A 20000-nucleotide genomic window follows, 5' to 3' on the forward strand; every position below is an offset into this window, starting at 1 on the left:
GGGACCACTTGAAGCTGTGGCACCATTAATAGTGAATAAGAGGTGGATCAGCTGTTTTGTAAACCTCCATGAATGATTTAAACATTCATTGAGAGGACGTTGTTAAGTGACGTATTTGGGAAAAATAGATTGAATACAGAAATATTAATTTTTAATTAATTTAATTATTAATTTAATTAATTGTTAATTAATTTTTTGGACAAACATATTTTTCAGTAGTTTATACTGTTATTGAATGGGGGTCTTCAAATGCCTTTATTAATCAGTGCATCTTATCTTAGACAGGGATGTCCCCACTGTAGGCAACAGTATAGTTGCAGTTCCTAGACAGAAGGGCTGTTGGAAGTGTTTGTACAAATGCAGATGTATCTAGCTAGATAAAAACCCCAATCTGAGTGTAGACCAGATGGCTGAACTCCTTGTCAGGGTGAAAATTCTTAGATGATGAGAGTTAGCTTATGTGACATTGTGGTTTACTTAAAAAGATATAGGTAGAACAGTAGGAGAGAACTGTATTTTCATAATTCTGTATATATATGGCCTACACCTTTATCCAGAAATACTTAAATTTGCTCCCATCTGTAGATTTTGCTGTGTATTTTATTAAACAATTTAGGTGAAGTACCTTGCTCAAGGTAACAGCTGTGTTCACCTGGGATTTGAACCCACAACCATCCAGATATAAATCTAGAACCCTAACCACTGCTCCACACTGCTGCCCACTTGATGCATTTTAAATTCACCAGGTAGAGTGTGTCTATCTCGTTTATTTGTGTTAGGGGGCAAAAGGTTGTTTCCTTTGTTGCATCAGTTTAGGTGGCGGGCACACCTAAGAATATTCTTTAAATAAAGAAATCAGACCTGCCTGTATTTCTAGAGTTTAGTCCTCTTCTAAGTTCACTAGTATGGTCAATGTTTGAGATTTAGAGTAGAAGTTTGAATAAGGGGATGTAAGGTATAAGGTGATGAATTCTTAGAACACCCTCCAGTTGTCAATTTTAGTTGGTAGATATTTATTTCTGTTTTAAGTCTACGTGTGTGATAGTTGTTTAATACATTGTCTTTTATATTAGTACCTGGTAATTTATTCACCACAAAATTGTTCACAGAAGATTACAGAAGAAAGGACATCATATCCCAGTCTTCTGAATCTTGCAGTGTGTCAGAAGTATTGAAAGTATTTTTTTCTGTAGTCATTAATAAATTGTTTTTATTAGTAAAACAATGCGACCCTACTGCAGAAAAAAACTATTTTCAACTATGTCTGTTTTCCAAATAAAATGTATATAATGTGTATAGAAAATAAAATGGAGAGTAATCATCGAAGATTTAAAATAGAATAAACAGTAATCACAAGGAGATGTCAGCTAATCAGAGAGATTTGGTGGTAAAAATAGAAATAAGTAGGGACTTTTAGCATTGATAGGTGATACTGTAAAAGGCTACCAAACACAGCTGAAGGATGACTTGAGAATAGTGATCTGGACTCTCAGTGAATGCAGATAGTGAGAAGCTGACTACATATGTCAATAGGCTAGATGAAGTTGAGAACTAGTTAAAGGTAGTTGAAAGTGAATTTTTGAAAAGGCAAGAGACAATCTTTCCCTGTGGATAGCTCACTACAACAGTTCCCCATCATCTTCAGGTCTCTAATGCTGGAGTCTGATCCATGCCCTGTCAGTTTGGGTTTACTACAGAGCTCAGCACCCAGGGCACTGCCAGTCATACAGCAGACTGTGGACATGCAGGTGATACAGCGCCTCACCAAGCAAGTCAGAGCTCATAACATAGCAGGATCTGTACTGCAAGGAGTGAAGTGACGGGCTAAAAACCTTCCTTGAGCCACAATGCCCCTACACTGCAGAACCAAAATGGCATCAGGACACAGAAGGTGTCATAACCAAAAACAGCACTTCTTGGGGGAGTAACAAGCCCACCCAGGTTGTGGTTATAACTGACATTTTTCTCTGCTGTCAGGCTGAACTTGCAGCCTGGACTTGAAGGAAGACAGCTTCTGAGATGTGGCACTGCCTATGTGAAGTGCCTGTTGCTTCCTGTCTGAGCTGAATGACATAGTTCACTCCGGGTCACTGGAAAAGCAGGGTGGCAGTTGTAAGGTTGGATTTCCTGTCCCAAGGCCATTCTGTAGCACTCTGAACAAGGACATTCTGCAGTGCAGCAGCCACTGGGCTTACTTGTGCCCTACTAGTTCATCTATCAGCAGCCCCCCTGTGCTCATACCTATCAAACAGCAGTAAGAGCAGCCCAGCCTCTACTGACTGGCGCTTGAAGGGGGCTTATTGCTGCCTTCCTCACCAGCATCTCTCACTGTATACAGAAGCTGGTGGAGGAAGCAGAGAGCCTCTTGCCTTTGGACAGCAGCTGTCCCACTTCCACCTCAGAGCTCAGCAGTAAGCAACTACTGCTGCAGGTCCCCTCCGAGCCCTGTGAGCCCAATAAGCAGAACCAGGAGGAGGATAAATGATGGAACCAGCTCTGGCTGGTTTTACTCAGAGTGACCTGAGCTAAAACAGCAGCCTGTACATTGTGTGGAACGAGGTTAGTGTAGGTAAAGAACTGTACACAGAGACAGTGCAGAAATAAGACAGAACTGAGCACACTCTTTAGCCCCCAGGTTTCTATACGTAGATCAGTGTTAACTACATAATTACTCTTTCAGAAAAAGTCTAATTTGGAGATTTTTGTTATTGGTTCACCTTATTTAAGGTTTCTTAAAACATTTCTTGAACAATGTCTCCTATGTTTAAGAAATATTTTATTATTGTACACAAATAAAAAGTAATGTGTTCTCTTTTAAACCTAGTCCACAATAATGATAATACCTTTTTGTTGAGTTTTAATTAAGCGAGAATTTGTTTTTATATTGTTTAAGAGTTAATCATCTACAGTAATTGCTAAAGAATCATGAGTTAGTATCCGTTTTGTTGGTAGTGATGTCTTTAGTCCTCTTAAGTAAAAAAAGTTTTCTTAAAAATGTTGCAAATTATTTGAGTTTGCTAGGCACCCAATCATTGCTTAAAAGCACGTGTGGAGCTCATTGGTGATGAGGAGAGATAAATTACCATGCAGTTACACTATTGGGATATTACTATTGGTATTACACTCTGGAGAAACACAAAAACCATTTGCAATAAAGCCTGCAATTTAGATGCACCTTCATGATTTAGCACCTTCTTGGTAAATATGTAGTTATATCAGTGATGGCCACTTTAATTTTCAAACTGACTTTTGCTGTGACCATTAGTGAGAATCAGTTAAAATGCAGAAATCTGTTGCATTTCCTTTTTCCCTAATAAGACATATTAATACTCACCTGGTGAGGATTATTTAACTTAAAAAAAGCAGACCTACAAAACAACTGAAGGCTAATGCACTCTTTTGAGTGAATTAGTGTAGTCAGTGTCAAGGATCTAGTGGAGAATGTTGGGAAATAAGAAGTCTCTACATCTGTAAATATTTTATTTCTGTGTTTTGTGTCTTGTGTGTTTGTTTGTTTAATATTTTTTTATCTTGTAAGTTATTGCCTGTTTATTTGTTAACCACCGAAGTGTTCATAGAAAATTAAAGAAGCTATGTGACCTTGATGCCTAGTTCCTTACTAGTGGGTCAGTGCTATTATTTAACTTTTATAAATTGCTTGTACTCAGGCTGTTGTCAGGACTGACTATTATAGTTTGACTAACATTTGACTTGAATGTTAAAACACTTTAACCTCTAATTAACCCCTGTTACTACTCACACCCCCACTCCCTCAATGTAACTATTCCATCTGAAATCTCTACCTAATCTTTGAGGTGGTGCACAGTATAATGAAACATTACCTGCCAATCACAATAAATCATTTTAAGGATAAAATATTGATGAGTAATTAAAGAACAACGGTGTAAATGGCACAGTGGTCTACATCTCACTTGCATGACTCAGTATGCCTCTAATATTATATGAATATATATGAAAAGACTGGTTTTCATTGTCTATAGAATTAGAGGGATCTCTGTGTTATATAGAAAACTACAAAAAAACAGCAACCTCTCACTCAGAAATGACTTACAAAAACATTTTACATAGAATGAATGTATAACAGGGGAGCACATATATGTAAGGATGATAGTAGAGACGTAGTGCTATTACTGGAACAGTGTTGATAATGTAGTTCTATATGATGAACAAAGGAACAGCAACATAGTTCTTTACAACAAAAAATCCAACTAACAACAAAGGATTAGAAATTTGAGAATCTGAAGAAAAACAATCTGGAGACTGAGAGGGTGATTTTTTATTTTTTCAAATGGCATATGAAAAGTTTGTGCGTGAGTTTTAACACTGCTGGAAATGGCCCATTCAATCCATTTTGTAAGGCAAGTATTGGGAAAAAAAGAATGAAGTAAGAAGTGCCATGTGATTCTCGGAACTTTTTATACAGATAAATGTTGAGCTAATTTAGTTAGGATGTTTCATACCGATGGAATCAGCCTATTCAGCAAAGCAAAATCCATTCTACAATGTAAAAGCAGAAAAGAATTTGGCTAAGTGGAAAATTATATTTATATCACAAAATGTGAGAGTGCTTGAATCCATGCTACATATTTTCATAAAGCCTTAAAACTGTACTAATAGAGAGGGACAACTAATATTCCAACAAACTAGTACTTAGAACTAGGCTGTTACACAGAGGACATGACTGACGTACAGTAGGCTAATTTTCAAGACTCAGTGGGATGGATGAGCCAAATATCAGGGCAGCTTATAAAGATATTAACGCAATAGAAAAGGAACAGTTTTAAAGAAACTGATGATGTATGCCATCAGTGATGTCTTAATGGTATCACAAGAAATATCCTGTTATTACAGTAGTAAAAATAATAAAGTAACTTCTTATTTGATGACCACCCCTTTCAAGAGTGTACAGGCCTGCGATTGAAGTCCAGATGAAGGCCATCCTAGTCTGATTGAAATCTAGGAAATATAAATTATTTTGGAAGGTTGCACTCACAAGGAAAGAGTGTCTTCTTTTCACAAAACTTATATACCTATATTTTCTTTCAGCTGGCTTGAGCCCTGCAGAAATCCAGCAGTTATGGAAAGAAGTGACTGGGGCACACAATATGGAAGATAATGGCATTAAACATGGAGGGCTTGACCTCTCTACTAACAACTCTTCCTCTACTACCTCTACCACTTCCAAAGCATCACCACCTATTACCCATCATTCCATAGTGAATGGCCAGTCTTCAATCCTCAATGCAAGGAGAGATAGGTACAATTCCTATTTATTATTTTTCTCACACTTATAATAACAAAAGATGGAGTTGCATGTATGATCTTCTGTTGCATATGTCAGCACAGCACTCAAAGCTTTGTTTGCATTTATTTCAAGGTGTTTATTCCTTTAGGGCCAACATATTCTTTGTTTATTTGTTTAATAGTTTATTAATGCTTCTATAATAGTGAAACCGGTGAAGAGGATTTCCCTTATGATAGCAGAAAGTTTAATAAGCATGCTTATACAAAATCAAATGCAAGCAGGTATTTCAGAAAAATGTGTATACAAAAAGATAAGTGCTTTAGTGTTTTTTCTTTTGAAATAGCTTTACTATGTGGCTTGTCATATAAACAGAATACATGATTCCAAGATGGGTTTTTTTATGGTGTTTAAACTTGTGATGGACCTTTTATATGCAATACTGCTGGAATGAAAGTCTGTTCACATTTCCGTCTGTCTTATTTATTATTTAAGCACTTCCACAGTATGTTAAGTATTTAGAAATGGTGCAGACCTCCAGAAAGGTAGATGTGTTCTATAACCGACTTAACATAGACAGAAGACGAGCTGGAGCTAAAACGCACAGTAACAAAATCTTCAAAAGCAGACATCAACAAAAAAAAAGAAAGAAAAAGAAAAGACTTTTTATCCGTATGTGTCCCCTGGGCTCCTTGCTTCTCATGATGATCCAACAAGAAATATTGTCAAGAAGAGCCTCTTACCTACAAGGCCTAGATCAATGAGAGGGAGAGCTTGGTATAAAACAGTTTGTGAGCTCTGTTATAATACTGCCAAACCTAATGCAACAGAAGCTTAAAGGTTAACTGTCAGCTTTAATAGAATATATAGTGAATGTAGGGTTATAGGCAACCTTTGATTTTTTCTTCTTCAAGACTGTTTTGACATAGAGTATGTTCTTAAAAAACAGAAGTCACAGGTACATGTATGTTAAATCACAGCCTGTAAAGTCTAATGTGACTGCCTCCCTCAGATAAATATACATCATTGATATGTTGTGTATGCTTACATTACATATGTTAGTGTTTCCATTTTATAGATGATAATAGGGGTTTGTGTTGGTAAGAGAGAGGGAGGAATCTTATAAAATTAAAAACATTTTTCTGTAGACAAAGTGAAATTCATATAAGAGGTACTTCTGCAAAGGCTGCTGAAATTCATAAATGATTAAACTGATATTGCCCTGGTATTTCCTCTGTCTGAATGGTTTCACACATCCGTGTTAGTTCTATAGCTGAACATCGCAGCTCAAAAATATAAAGCATTGCATCGTTGTCGTCTGGCTACACAATCTAATGACAATGCCCAGTTCTTATTTTTTCATTTTCTTTATTAACAATCATCTTTGACTCTGTTTCTTTCTTAATTGGAACATCATCCAACCTTGGCAGTTGAACTATTCAATAGAATGATTAATTTTTCCTGACTGCACTGAGCTCAATTGACCTGTTTTGACCCGTTTGTCACTGATTGTAACCTGACAGGCGCTAGCAGCCTCAAACGATTATGGCTTTTGGGATGACTCTGACGCCGGTTTCTTCTCCTGCAGCTCATTACACGAGGAGACTGGGGCCTCCCACTCTCTCTACGGCCATGGAGTGTGCAAATGGCCTGGTTGTGAAAGCATCTGTGAAGATTTTGGCCAGTTTTTGAAGTAAGTTGCCAAGGATTTATAGCTTCTGGAACATTTTCATTTTCCTTTCCAGGAATTATCATTTGTAAGCTTCTCTTGCCTTACTTGTCTAATTATGTGTGTGAGGTCTAAGACTGCATGAGTGTGGAGCAGGGGGTCTTTGTATTATCTATGTGCAGTTACAATCTAAGCATTTAGCAGTCAAAGCAAAGCCAATATTTTGTTGAGTTCTCTTGAATGTAAGCCATACTCAATTGACATACAGTATGCAGTTTGCCTTCAGAGAATAGTGACTTTGTCCATAGGGGGTCATTAAGCTTTAAGTACAAGTGTAGAGCTTGGTTATAAAAGGTTCCTTATTGGAATTCGACTTCCTCAGCCCTTGAGGTCAGATAATAGAGCTCTGGGTAATGTGTGGGCTGCATGTTCCTATGAAAACTAAAGGACAGTTTATTTTCGTTAAGCTTTAATTTTGCTCCCAGGGAATAAGCAGTTTATTTCAAAGGGTTAAATGAGGGAACAGTGTTTCCTGTAAAAGGAAGTCAAGGCTGTTAAGGTTACACTGTTACATTTGAAAGTCTAAAGATTAAGACTGACATCTCGAAACCTCCTAGATGCACAAAATGTTGATAGGTTTGTGAAAATGTGAGAAGCTAATGGCAGTTTGTATAGATGCATAGCTTTACAATCTGTGAATCCAGTGTTGTCATGGTGCAGCTAACCGAGTGAATGAACTCTTCATGCTCCATCAACAATTTAGTTAATTAGCTCATTTGTAATTGGTCTGCTTTGTTGCCAGGATGTTAGTAGGGACATCAAAGAAGAGGTGTTTGCAGTGCTGCAGATTATAGGTTATCACATAGCCACTCAGAAGAGAGAGCCGTTGTCTAAGAAAGAGAAATCGTAAATTTAAATATTTTAATTAGATTTGTAATTAAGTCCCAAATAATGATCTTGCAGCATTTTATAGGTTTAAACCCCCCATGCAAGTGACATCATAATGCAGGGAAATGATGAATCTCGTTGATGTTGTTTCCCTTTTAATTTCACACAGTTACAAATTGATTAATTTAAAGGTTTCTTAAAAGTCATTCATGGAAATGATAGTTTGCTACACTTTGAAATTATATGAATATTACATTGTACAGTATGAATAGTACAAATATTAATGAAAGTTATTATTTTCAATGTGAGTGATATACAATATTTTCTAGCCAAATGCAAGCTTTGCTTGTTTGTGATTAAATTAAATGCTTTTTTCAATGGTATATTTTTATTTCATTTTCCATTCTATCTATAGGTTTGCAAAGGTATGATCAGATTTTCCTTTTTATTTATGGTGGCTTTTTTGTTTGTGCCCATGAACACGCTCTGTGTTAACCTCATAATGAAAAATGTGGAGATTAAAAAGTTAAGACATGAAAACATGCTCTTACTTACTCATGGTATCTATTCCAATCCATTAACCTGAGTATTTTGAAAAATAGCATAAGCATATAACAGTACCATTACCAGATCTGATAAATACAGTGAAAAGAGAATTGAAGTCATTAAGATGTCCAGAGGCAGCTGTATCTATGTTGTCTGCACAAAGAAAAGTGAACATACTACTGCTGAGTTAATGCAACTGTACTGTACTTGAATGAAAAATGAATAATGTCTGCTTATCCATGTCATGAAAAGCTGAGCACAGTCTAGCTTTGTGGATTTCAGCAGCAGACTAATAAAAAGTCCTAAAAGAGTCTAGTTTATGTTCTGAAGTTGAACCTTTGCTTCTAAGGAGAAGTTTACCTTCTAGCTTGAGTAAAGAGCTAGCTGTGCAGCAGCATGTCAGTGGGGGATTATAGCTGAAAACAGTGGCTTTGCCTCATTTTTATCATCATAGCAAAGGATTTTCGCCATAGTCAAAAGTTACGTGAGTGAATGAAACATACATTTGAAATGTTTTGATTTGTGATTTTGACACTTTTTTTGGCTGTTCTCCTAAAACCTGTAATCCTTTGATTGTTTTTGCTTATTTTTTAAAGAAGTTAATAACTTGTGAATAAGCATAAGGTATAGTAGCATACATATAAAAAAAGGAAGATTGAAAGTGTATTTTTTAAGCACTTGGCTTTGGAGCAAAATAATCTAGCTTTAATAGGATGAAACAGGAGTGCAGTCATGAAGTATTCACTGCTGACTCGCATATATCATGTTCCTCTGGATCTGTTCTGCAGTGACTGGATTGCCTTTGGTAGAGTGGTCTCATTTTCTCTTTTCCCTGGTTTAAGGAGTATTTTATTCAATTTCTTGGGATGCTCTTCACAAGTACACTTTCACAAAAATAATTTTTCAGTTATTAGGTGTCCAGTGGCTTCCTTTAGGACATTGTGTATTCAGTCAAAAATCTTTGGCAAATTCATTGTTTATATTCCTGCTGTCTATCTCTACATACACACAAGTATTTCTTATCACAATAGTGGCATTACAATAAACAGGAACAGCTTGTGGGGTAAGGTGAGGACACACTAAACATAATTGCAGGTAGTATTTTTCATGAGAAACCTCAAGACTCTTTTAGTAACAAACAGTATGATCATCTAATTTCTGTAGGCCAGTGGCAAATTAATATTCCTACAATACCACACTTTCTTTTCCTTTGTAATGATGAAACAGGGTAGATTACAGTATAGCATTCAGGGAAGTAGACAAGTGTACTTTAACCTGCATGTAGCCGACACCAACAAACAAAGCATGATCTACAGTACAAAGATGGCTAATGTTTTCCTACTATGGAGAAATCATTGTTAGTGTCAGCGAAAACCTTTTCATGCTTTAGGAGATGTGTCAGTTATCCCCCAGTAACGATCAGGTTTGTTATTCGAAGCGTGAACACAGAGTTTAAAACAGTTTACATAAGAAATCTGTCAAAATCAAATGCCAGAGTGACTGAAAATCATTTCTTTCCTGATGGCTGTTTCAGATTCCCTATCAAATGAGTACAGTGGAGTTCCTAACCTTTATTTTGTTGTTGAAAGTTCAGCACACAATGCTGATTATTTTGTGCATTTCTATCTGTTTTATCTGTAGACACAACAGAGTACTGTGGCTTGGCACATTATGAAGCTTAATTACCAGAAGCTCCAATTTATTTGTACAAAGTACGTAAAGAACTCAAGCTAAAAAAATAACCTCAATCACATTCCCGTGCAATGGGGTGAACAGCAGAGAGAGAAGAGTGTTGCAATGATCTTTCATAGTAACTTAGGGAATTCTTGGTTTTTGTTTTTAGTCCTATTAACTATGTCTTTTTTACGCACTGGGAAAATGAGCATAAAAAGGTGGAAAAGTAGATGCTTTTCCCCTTCCCACTAGTGTCTCTTTTTATTCATGACTCATTCTTTGTAGCAAGCAAAGTATTTACTAAATCTCATACACTCATGTGGCTTTGTACCTGGCCTTAAAGTAAATCCTTAATCTATATCTTCCCCTGATACCCAAGCTTGTCCTTGTGTCTCATTCAGTATAAACGTTAGGCTCTCTAAAAACATCTTTCGACTGAAAACATAACAATATTCCCCTAGATATTTATTTTGTGTTATATATTGTTATTAATCTCTTTGTTAAGCACATTGATGGAGGGATGAATACACAGTGACTAAAGCACACTTTGCCCCAGAAACAATCTCTTTATAATAGGAATAATGCTTTTTTGTAAAATCCCTGAATATATTATTGAATTTTTTTAACATCTGTAAAGTTGTGAGAAAAAAAAAGTCTAGCAAAAATGCTAATTCATTGATTAAATAGTGAAAAAAATCCTTATAATTTTAAAACTGCTGTTTCTAAAAACTGTATGAGTCAGGAAATGTATTTCTTTAAATTCATTAAGCTCCTATTCTTAATGTACAGTATAGTAGAGATTATGTGTTAAACACAATTATATGTATGTGTCTATCTGGTAGGGATTTTAATTTTTGAAATGGACGGTTTCTGCTGTGGCCTGGACGGAACCAAACAGAAACCTTATTGCACTATGACTGATACCTGATCAAGGTATTTCCCATGAAATCCACATCATAGAACTTCCTAACATTCAGTTAATGAGGAATGGGTAGGAATGACCTAGAGTCCTGTAGATCAGATCCATAAAATGTGCAAGCAAGGAGTAGTCAGCCAGGAGTAATCAATCTAGTGCTACAGGGGCCTTCCCCATGCCGAGTCACTTCTTGAAATGTCTTCTCCGTTTCCACCAGTTCCTGCAACTGTCCTTGCTCTGTTCATCACCATTCCTCTTCTTCCAAAGTTTTGTCTCAGATGCATGTGATTTGTAATTGATTTTGGATTGCTTTTGGGAGTTGGTTGATTAATTATTCTACCACAAGATCTAATATATTATATGTACCGTATTGGTCAGAATATAAGGTCAAATTTAAAGCATCTTTACTTTTCAGAAAATTACACAAATATGCTTATCATAAGAAGCAGTTATGACAATGTCATAGCAGCTAATGGGGAAAAATAAATGACTCTGCTCTATTTTCTAATCCAGCAAAACTGGCCAGATCTGAGGAGTTTTGAGGAGAATTCAACAGCGTGGTGGCACCACACATGGTTGAGGAAGTGGAGATAGGCACCTCGCACCCTCCTACCTTCAGCCCATTACTCTTTCCAGGTCACAGGGCGTGCAGTCACGTACAGGAGGTTCAGTGCTGAGTAGAGAAGGGGTGTGTCGCTCACTGGGGGCACTGCAAGCCTGTGGGTGACTGGGAAATGACATTCCGATCACAGGGCTTAGCTAGCTGAGCCACTGGGGAGCACAGAAAGGGTTCTGCAACAGTCTTGACTGTTTCTGAATTTTTTCTGAAAAATTGAGCTAATATGGTATAGATTTTTGTATTGATATATAAAACATAAACCAGAGAGTATATATTCTCTTAGAATATATATTCAGCACATATAGCCCGTTTGGTAGTTAATACTTAATCTGTGGATCTTATTCAGTCCTTTCTTCAAAGAAGCTTTAACAATGTGGCTAGTGCCTATTATTGGTTTCAGTGCACTTCCACAATGTTTCTGCTTGTGTTATCTACATATGTGTGTATCTGCCCCCGCCCCCATAAGGAAAGTTGAACTAAGGAAACTTTGTTCTATAATGACAGCATCATGCTTCCAGTGACTAAAGATATGCAGTAGGATGGGGTGGCAACCCATCACCATGGAATTTATAGGGTTCAATCTCTGAACCCCAGTTTTAACCTGATAGGAGCCGCCAGTTCTTTACAGTATATGAATGTGTGTAGTGTTTGTATAGATCAACCATAGACTCTTGTTTACTCGGTATTTAGGTTCCTGACATAGCACATATACCCAAAATCGCATAGAATCAGAACACCCCCTTAGACCCTCCTATTCCCCTCCCTTAAACAAGTAAAATTAATTGTAAGTGGATTAGTATTATGAAAACAGTAATACAGGAAATACAGTACTGTACAAAATAGATCAAATAAAATGTCATAATAAAAAGGTAAAAGATGTTAAAGCTATGGTGAGGAAACACCATCATCTCCTAGTGATGATAGTGATGAATATGAAAGGTGTGTGCAGCTGATGACGGTGAAGACAACAGTGATGATGATGAAGGTGCTGTACACTCGACTTCCGCCTCTATTCAGACTTGTTCTCCAGCAAGATAGTTGCTGGAGATAGATAGTCCAGCAAGGAGATGTCGGAGGCTGTGCGCTTGAGAGACAGCCTATGAGTGGAGGAGGTGGCTGTGGTGGTAGTGAGGGGGTAGTACAGTAGCTCTGGCGTGGGGGTTGGGACTCGAGAAGTCGTGCTGCAGGCTCTACCCATTTTCTTCTCCCGCACGATGATGAAAGCACCAGAATGCTACAGGCTTTGTAACTGGTTCCCAAAGTGTACTGTAGCTCAGGTTGGGAGAATTCGTACATTATTTGATTTTTCCTTTATTTTTTCATCGCCGACCGCACATACACAGATTTGCATAAAAATATTTTTAACTTAAAGATATTTTGCGTAAAATGTGAGTCTACTCTTTACTTCAGTGTTGACCTCTTTACCCACAGGAATTTTCCCAGAAAAAAATGCCAAGGTGATAGTCTTAAATGCAGTAACATTTTTATAAATGTCATATTACTAAATAGTCTCATGTGAATGAAACCAAACAGTCACCTGTGAAGCACTAGCCTTGATACTTTCTGGAATTCAGTTTGATACCTTCAGCTTTGGAGCACGTGGCCTTTTAAAATGCTGTTTTTTTTAACCTTATTTGATTTTTCTAAGAAGTGGTATATACATATTCCATGCTGTGCACATTTCTATATCTATGTCAAATCTGTATTTGTATTGTTTTTGATCCTTTGCTTTCTAATTTTTTGGAGTGAACCTACTGTAATTTGATCGCACCTCACGAAAGGAGACATTTTATTTGTCATCTATTTAACTTATATTCTCTGTTGCCACATCTTTATTACCTACAGCCTGAATAAATGGCAAGTGAAGTCACTAACCTGACCAGCAGTGACGGTAACTGGTTGTTAATTAAAACCCAGAAGGCAGCCCAGATAGTTCTTCTCAGCGCTGCCAGGCTGCTGGCTGGATGTGACAAGACCTTTAAAACTGAGAGAGAGCATCTGTAATGTGAAGGCTGAAATGTTTATATATTCACAATGAAAGCAGTAAAGTGTACTATCACCTTTTTCTTTTAAGGTTAGTGGCTTTATACTGGTGCTAGTACATGTAGGCAATAACAATTGAAAAACACTATTTTAAATTGTATGCTGCTATTCCTTCATCATACAAAGGACAATAATGGCTTCTTCTCAAGTCATTGGAATAGTACGCATCTTTTTAGGGATGACACATTTACATGTAGTTTAAAATATTTTCTAAATTCGACTTTATTTACAAATTACTACACATCGCATAGGAAAATTATTTTTTTCTTGGAAAAAATTAAGAGCTAAGCCAGGTTTCACACATAAATACTAAGAGCCAGACACTTACAACATAGATTCTCACTGCTTTGCTGAGCGTCAACCGACCACATCATTTATTCCATTTTGAAAACAAAAATCAATATACCTATAAAGTGACCCATAAATTAGAACTGGCTTGAGGAATGTTTGTTCAGTGCTGCCTTTTTGAAGGCACCCATTTAATTTCTTCTTCACCTCTCTGTTTGAACTACAGTGTCTGTAAGAGGCTCATTAGGGGACATTAGGGACTAAAGCTAACCAGAATTCCAGGGCTTGCTTTGGTTTTATTAATGCATAGCAGAGTAGGATGCGCTTAAATATTTCATAGGCATTCAGTAATTTGTGTGTAATCGGCTTGTTAGCAGGATAGTAGAAGGCGAATAGGTCTGTAAAATAGTGTTAGACAGTGCACGGGTAATTCACAGACCTTTAGCATTAGGAACAGCTGTTACTTAAAAAAAAACACGATGGTGCTGGGAAATAGAACTGGCAATAAGTAGAAAACTTAATAAAGGTTTTGTAACAAGCGTCTTCAGGGATAACAGCCCACTTGGTCCTTTTGAAGCAGCTATAATTTATGACATATGCAATATATCAAGTGCATAAGATAGCATTATGGAGCATTGAAATGAAAAGGGTATTTGCAACATTAGTTCCAACTTCTTGCAAGGGACGTGATTAAATGATTAATGAAATGTCCCTTTGCATATGCATTCTGAAACAGCAATTAGGCACGGGCTGAGGAAACCTACCAATCCTCTCATTTTGTAGCGCCATCTCATTCCTGATTTATAAATCATAGAGAATTTTAACGCATCAGACCTGAAACAGTTACAAAAGCATAAACGGGAATAAAATAAAATTATCATAAATACGCACATCCATAATTGAATGCTAATGCAGTACATAGTGATCGAGTTTTTAGCCATTGTGCTTACATATCTCCTCCTATTCCTCTGCTTTGATTGGCATAATTAGGTAGGGTAATGAATAGGCACTGTTATTTAGCATATCACTGGTAAACAATAGTAAGGCAAGGAGAAAAAAAAAAGATGTGGCAGAGGTATATATGTGTATTTCAAGCTCTCAGTAATGCACTGGAGGCTGTTCTATAAATGATCATTGAAGGGCTGCAAGCTAGCCTATAATTACAGGAAAGAAAGTGGCAGCTCTGGCATTTCATAACCATGTGTCCTCGAAGAGTGCTTTGTGAGTTTGTCACCAATGATAATTTAGATAGAGGCTCATTACTGAACATCACAACACTTTTAAAACCTTTCGCCTTCATACCAGAGAATAAAGGTCTATTTTAATGGCAAGGTTCTTTTGTGTTCTACAGACAAAATCCAATCAAGACAAAACCTCATTGACTGTTATTGCAGTCTACAGTTTCTATTCTAAAGAAGGGCTGAACAGATAAATTGAATACGTCTCAGGGAAAAATATGCACATTGAAGCAAACATTTTGTAAATGTGACTTAAGTGAATGTGCAGTTAGGGATTATTTGCAAAAAAAAATGAATAGTTTTTTTTTCATTCTTTTCATGCCTATTGTTCTCAGCGCTGTTAAGTGAACATTTTGAACTATAAAGCATTTTTACTTTCCAAATCCCTCCCTATCCCAACATATTATGTTGCATTAGCAACCCAATGAACCTATGCTTAATTTGTAACTTAATATGAAAGTTTGTTTCAGAATCAACATAAAGTTCTCCCTGCAAATGAAAAAGGGTTTATGTCATTGTGGCTTTACTGACTAGCCAAGACTGTGATGAAAAACCAAACAGGCCTTGATATATTCAAATTTGTGGTCTCAACGAAAATGTCTACGAGATCATGAAGAAGAAGCACATGAACCAGCCAAGCTCACGTGATATATTGTGTTTCCCAAAATGGCAAAGAATAAAATCTGTATTCTTTGATTGCTACATTGCCTTTTTATTGTAATCTGTTTAACCTCAATAATGATTACATCGATTTAATTACTGATAAGTCAGAAAAAAACATTACAAGGAAGTCACTTATTATGTTTTAATTGTGCATCAATATACTGTTGGTTTTCAGGCACCTTAACAGTGAGCATGCTTTGGACGACAGAAGTACTGCACAGTGCCGTGTTCAGATGCAAGTTGTACAGCAATTAGAAATACAGGTACTTCTGAAGCTCATCAATCTTGTGTCTATTATATAGTCAATCAGTTTCTATCAGTTTTAATAGAAGTCTTTATTACTTTTTAATTAAATTCATGCTGCACTAATTGTCTTGCTTTTTATTTTAACAAAATGCATTTCTTCTAGTTTATATTAATGAAATACATTTATACCTGAAGATAGCAGTAAAAAATTAGCGACTATTTTAAGTAGACAGAGCATGACCTAATTAAATTAATACAGTAGTAAGAAAATTAATCCTCTAATTGAAAGACCGTATTTGTCAGCAGAGCATAAATTTAAAGGAATTAATTGTATTCATGTAATTTATTACATTGTCAATAGTCTCAAAAGTGTGGGCCAAATTTGGTTCAAATCACCTTTTAATTATCTTCATATTCAACAATATAATATGTGTTTGTAGCTTTTACTAAATAATGTTGTTTCATTCGTATCTGAATATGTTGTTTCTCTGGAATTGTGTTTCCGCTTTTTTAGAGTTTCTTATTTATTGGATTCTCTTCTGGGAAACAAAACCTGGTTTATGTACAAAAAAAAAATATTTTTGCTGACTTAAAACGCTACAAAAGCTGATGCCAACAGTGTGACCAATTATAGTAGTTTTGCTGTGTTTTTGAGCCCCAGCAAGGTCCGTCAGTTGTAATGAGACCCAGTGCAGTGTGGATGCTGGCTCAGTGGCGGAGTTCAGCATTTCACACTGCCTGGTCTCTGTCACTCTATTGAATTAGATTGATGATGGCAGATTGCAGGGGCACTAACTGGACCTCCGAGGGAAAGGATGAAGTGTGTAGGCAATCCTTGCAGGCACTTCGCTTGGAGGACCCTTCACCCCTTCACAGCTGTTGGCACTAGTCCATTCCTAACAGTGTCCACAGGACTTTAAGTAGACACTGAGGACCTTCTAATTTATGGTCTTAGTAACTTGTTACTGTCAAAGCATCTGTGACCTAAATTCTGTTATTGACAAAAAGATGAAGTGTTATTTGTTTTCCCTGACCTTTTACTACTCCATACTTCCAAGTTTTTTTTTCTCCTTCTTCTGGTGAAAGTCTCACTTTCTTCCAGCCAAAGCATAGAGACTCAGACTTCTTATATGCAGGATTCATTACAGCGAGACAAGCTCGGTAACAAGATGTATCACTGCGGTAAAATAACAGCATCAGTCAATTCTAAAATGCTTAGTGGTCTCACTCTTTTCCTCCCTGCTTTTCACTAACAGCTTTCTAAAGAACGTGAACGTCTTCAGGCAATGATGACCCACTTGCACATGCGACCCTCAGAGCCCAAGCCGTCTCCAAAACCTGTGAGTGCATATTGCTCTATAAACAGTAAATAGGACAGTAAATGTATCAGGCAGAAAATGAACAACTTAGCCAGAGTTAGAAAACATTGAAAGTGATGAAGTGCGAGGCAATGAAAGCAAAAGCAAAATGCAATAGCTTTTTAAATTGTATGTTTCTTTAAAATAATGTTATGTTATACAAATCCTATCAGATCTTCGCGGCAGGTGACACTAAACACAATACACCCATAAGTGTACAAATCACAGCCTTGTCTCTGTTGCCAAAATGTTAGAACATCTTACTGTGATAGATTTACTGTTGAAAACAACCTGTTGGCCAGCAATTGCTGTTTAGTTGTGTTACTAAGGTAGCACTTACAGCAGTATGAAGCAAAAATGATCTTTCTTATCTTTTATATTGAAAAAAAAGGTAAAATGTTATTTAACTAGCAGGAGCTGTTGAAGCTAAAGTGAGGGAATATAAGATGTTCTATAGCTATAATTTTAGCTGCCTTTTACAGTACATTGAAATTGATATACACATTGGAAAAGAAGAAATGGGAAAAGGTCTGAAAATGGCTGCCTTTAGTATACTGCATGGTCTTTTTATTTTTTATTGCTGTATATAAAAATGGGCTAATTAAAATGAGTTACCATTGTTAGCAGAAATATATAAAATGCTGTTTTTATGTATTTCTGTATGCAACTGTATGTTTGTTTATTTACTTGGTGAAGCCTATAATTATATTCTAAATATCCACAAATCACAAGCGTTTAACATGTAATTAATGAAGAATGCTATAGTGTTTACTCAGAGAAATAAGGCTGTATATGTTTTTATAGTATTTCTTGTAAAACAATACACTTAGTAATTACCAAGCAAGCATTTTTGACGTAATTATTTATTTGACAATATAAGGTACTTAAAAATTTTTTGGGGACAAAACATTGTTATTATGTTATGCTGCTGAGTAACTGTCTCATTTCAATAGAATAATTTTCCTCATCACTTCCTATCGTATAAAGTAGATAATCACAAGATAGAATAATTATCCCGTAAATCCATCAGGAATCTGCCGCTCGTTTTTTCCAATTAATTATTCAATCAGTAATTTTTTTAAAACTCCAGCAGCGTGGTTACATCTACACTAATAAAGAATTTTCAGCCTATAATCCAAAACAGAATATGAATGAATAATGTAAATGAAGTATTACATTACATAAACCACACATGAAAGAATTGCTAATTGCATTTGATGGTGGGCAATTAATACAGAATCATAGATGAGCAGTTTAAAATGAAACCACAGTTTAAGGTTCCCATTGGAGCTGGTGATATCTAAAGTGCTATATTGCACTGTTGGCCTTAAATTGGCTTAAAAGAATAAAAGTGGGTAATATACAAAAACTAAAATTTATATGCTGTACAAAAGAAGCTTCATAATTGATATCACAGTACAGATTTATGCCCTCATATGCAGTGGCTCAGTTGAAACAGCCCACACATTTGATAAATATTAATAGTATGAATTTATTACCAAGGAGGAATGAGCTCTGTTGGTTCATCACTGCACCCTTAACAGCTATCAGTACATGAACACAAGGTGCAACTGCACTGTCTATTATATGACCCCATTTACTCTCTGAATGGTACTTCATTAAATGTTACCTTTTGGCCATGCTATGGATGGATGAAAATCAAAGTTATCAAGGCTGCAAGTCCTGAATAATGAGTTTTACCCAACCTTGAATATATTCAGATGAGCTGAGGTAGCTAAGTGCTCATCCTAGCTTTTACATGCTTTTCCTCAGTTATGTTTAATAAATTCCATTTTGCTGGTGCGGGATTGTATGCCTGCAAACATGTTACGCTTGTTACTGCAGCTAGCAAAATATGTTAGCCTAACAACATAAATATACATACTACACACATGCTTTATAGAAAGATTTATTATGAATGGCTCTGTATATATTTAACAGTATATTGAAACCTTTTGTTATTATCAGTGCTGAACATCTGAGACATAATTACAACTTCATAGTTTATATTGGTTTCACTTTGTGAGATGCATTTAGCATGGGGAAACCACAGTGCTTTTACTTTACAGACAGAGTTTGTTTCCTCAACAGGACATTTAACAAGGGATGTGATTTTTTTCCCCTTTTTCTCTACACGGGTTGTTATATTCTGAGATCTTACAAAAATATTTTTCTGCTCATGCAGATTTACTGAAATAATTGCTAAAATGAAAAATCCGTATAGGATGGCCTTTAATACATCAAACTGGTTACTGGGGTTGTATTTCAAAATATTTTTATATTGCATTTTTTAGTATAATGTACATTTAGAACAACAGCAAATGTGGTGACAGCTGTATTATCCATATACATATATGTTTGTACAGATGCTGTAATTACAGTATTGTGTAATGCAGATTTTTTTATAGCTACTGTAGCTGTAGTACAATGTACAGCCCTTCTCGATAAAGTCATTAAACAGCATTATCTTTTTTTGTAAACCTAACAAAGAAACTGCCGTCTCATTCTGCCCAGCTTACAGCAGAAGCTGAAAAACAGTTTGTGGTTTATTGGGAACAGATGCACTTGGGGATGCCTTCAGGGTGCCAG

The 20000-nt window shown here is 36.2% G+C and overlaps 1 protein-coding gene across 3 annotated transcripts in view; it reads left to right on the plus strand.

Annotated features, from left to right (window-relative positions):
- The window catches only part of foxp2 (forkhead box P2), a 195771-nt gene that overhangs the window by 160340 nt on the left and 15431 nt on the right, over window positions 1–20000 (plus strand). For all 3 annotated transcript variants that reach the window (XM_088923349.1, XM_088923351.1, XM_088923350.1), the window contains 4 exons: window positions 5068–5278; window positions 6852–6956; window positions 15983–16070; window positions 17310–17393. In XM_088923349.1, coding sequence (XP_088779475.1) covers window positions 5068–5278; window positions 6852–6956; window positions 15983–16070; window positions 17310–17393 — 488 coding nt within the window. The remainder of the gene's footprint in view (window positions 1–5067; window positions 5279–6851; window positions 6957–15982; window positions 16071–17309; window positions 17394–20000) is intronic.

Source organism: Atractosteus spatula, chromosome 8, assembly GCF_055471065.1.
Source record: "Atractosteus spatula isolate fAtrSpa1 chromosome 8, fAtrSpa1.hap1, whole genome shotgun sequence".
Classification (NCBI taxonomy): Eukaryota; Metazoa; Chordata; class Actinopteri; order Semionotiformes; family Lepisosteidae; genus Atractosteus; species Atractosteus spatula.